Raw genomic sequence first — 2,011 nt, forward strand, 5'->3', positions numbered from 1 at the left:
CAACATTGCCTCCTGACCCCCAACTCCTGCAGTTACCTCCAGGATCAAATCATTTTCATCTGTTTCTTCTGAGGGAACCAGAAGTAAGATAATCTGTAAATAAAAAAATATCACCCCTTCTATAATAAATCATTACTCAAAACTTTGAAAAAGAGGCAAATGGTTAGATGCAGAATTTTAAATATTTAATTTACTTAAAAGTTTCTCTAAGCAAACTTAATACTGCTGATTACTTCCAACCATCTTGCCAATTAGAACCGTAAAAGCATAATCTCTAAAAAATATTAATATTACCACCTATGTTATAAATGTTATAAGGTTCAGCTAGCACTTACAGGTGTTTTTTTTTTTGGTGTTCATGTATACTTTACATCAGTTCTCTATTCAGTGAATGATTAAGTACCTGCTGTGAGTAGGACACTATTGTGTGAAGAAAGCAAAAGAATCTATCCTTTTGAAATGTGCAGCCTAGCATGATAGGAAAAAAAATTGCATTTTTAAAAAAATCTTTAAGTGGAAAAGAAACTTGCAATTTTGGAAGTGAAAAGGCCCTTCGAAGACCTGGTCCAATTCCCTCATTTTACATGTAAAGGAAAATGAGGTTAACAAAGGTTAAATGATTTGTTAAATCTTCTACTCATAGCCTACCCCACCCTCATCTTTTAAATAAACAAAAGAGAGGATACAGAATAACAATATTACCTTGCCTTTCTGGCAAATCCTATTCATGTAACATTCATCCTTGTGCCAGAGCTTTATAAATCCTTTTAGTATGCTAAAAATAGGACCACAGGGAGTACCTTTTTCCGGCTTTAAAAAACAGTTTATATTTCTAAATACTAACTAAGTAAGTCCTAAGTTGTTTTTATTAACATCTAATAAAAGTCTTTAGAAATAATAGCACTAATGCTACTTTATTCTTTGTATAAATACTATACCTGATGCTTCAATTGAGCGATTTCTTTTTGACAGGAAGCTATTTCATTCTCTGCAAGTTTCCTTAGGTCTTCATTTTCATCTAAGAGATAAAGGCAATAGTAGGTTAAGTTTTCCTTAATTAGTGCTAAATTGCCAACAGAATTTAAGGAAATAATTTTGTTACTGTAGCTGAAGGGAAAAATAAAATGTCTTTCTTGTCCTTTTAATAGCTGCCATTAATTCAAAATAGCATTTTATGCATTCGTTTTCATAAACATGTAGCTTTAAAAAATATTTTGCTGATGATAAAAGAAAGCATAAATAAAAGGTAACCTATATAAATATAAAGAAGCTTTTGAACTTCGTTATAATTCTACCTCCATGAAATATTCATATTAACAAATATTCTTTTAGTTTCTCTTAAATCACTTAATTTGGACTCTGCTTAACTCTGACCTTGACTGTTGCATGAGCCTTCATACTGCTGTCCATGTCACCTTCACCCTCATTCCAGGCTGACTTCTAAGCCACCACAAATCCAGCTTCCTAAGCCACAAATCTATTTTAAACATTCACTCCCCAATCTAAAAACTGCTGGCTCCCTTCTGCCAACAGGATAAAATCAACCTTTTTACATTAGTATTTGATGGTCCCCTTTGTGGACGAAAGGGGCCACATGCTGACCTGACAAGCTCAGGGGAGGCCTGCATGGAGGTCTTGCAAACTCGGAGACCTAAAGTAACCACAAAGGATGGTCTGAAATTAAACTTTAGCTAAAAGCAGTTATGGTGGGCAGTTACATCCTGGGCCAGTATCTTCACTGACAAGGTCAACCTTTACCTTAACTGAGCCTATCTGTCTTTTTGCATCTATGATAACAGACCCTTAAAAATGTCTGAGGAAACTTGTGGACTTCCCCTTTTCTCTGGAAGCCCCTGGGGCACAACCCAGGTGGTGCTTGGGCCCCAAGGAACAGATACCAACAAAATTCCCTTTCAATCATTCATGGTAAATTTGGTCCTTGCCACCCACCCTAAGGAATGGTGGTCCCATTCAATTTTTACTTTTTTATTCCCAATCCCCCAGGGGGTTT

General features: G+C 35.5%; 1 protein-coding gene across 1 annotated transcript in view; it reads right to left on the reverse strand.

Moving 5' to 3' along the window:
- Positions 1 to 2,011, reverse strand: part of MTRF1L (mitochondrial translational release factor 1 like) — a 15,637-nt gene that overhangs the window by 11,605 nt on the left and 2,021 nt on the right. Inside the window, 2 exon segments of the mRNA XM_023758217.1 lie at positions 5 to 93; positions 939 to 1,018. Of these exon segments, the coding sequence (XP_023613985.1) occupies positions 5 to 93; positions 939 to 1,018 (169 nt within the window).

The sequence above is a fragment of the Myotis lucifugus genome, unplaced genomic scaffold (assembly GCF_000147115.1).
Source record: "Myotis lucifugus unplaced genomic scaffold, Myoluc2.0 scaffold_125, whole genome shotgun sequence".
Lineage (NCBI taxonomy): Eukaryota > Metazoa > Chordata > Mammalia > Chiroptera > Vespertilionidae > Myotis > Myotis lucifugus.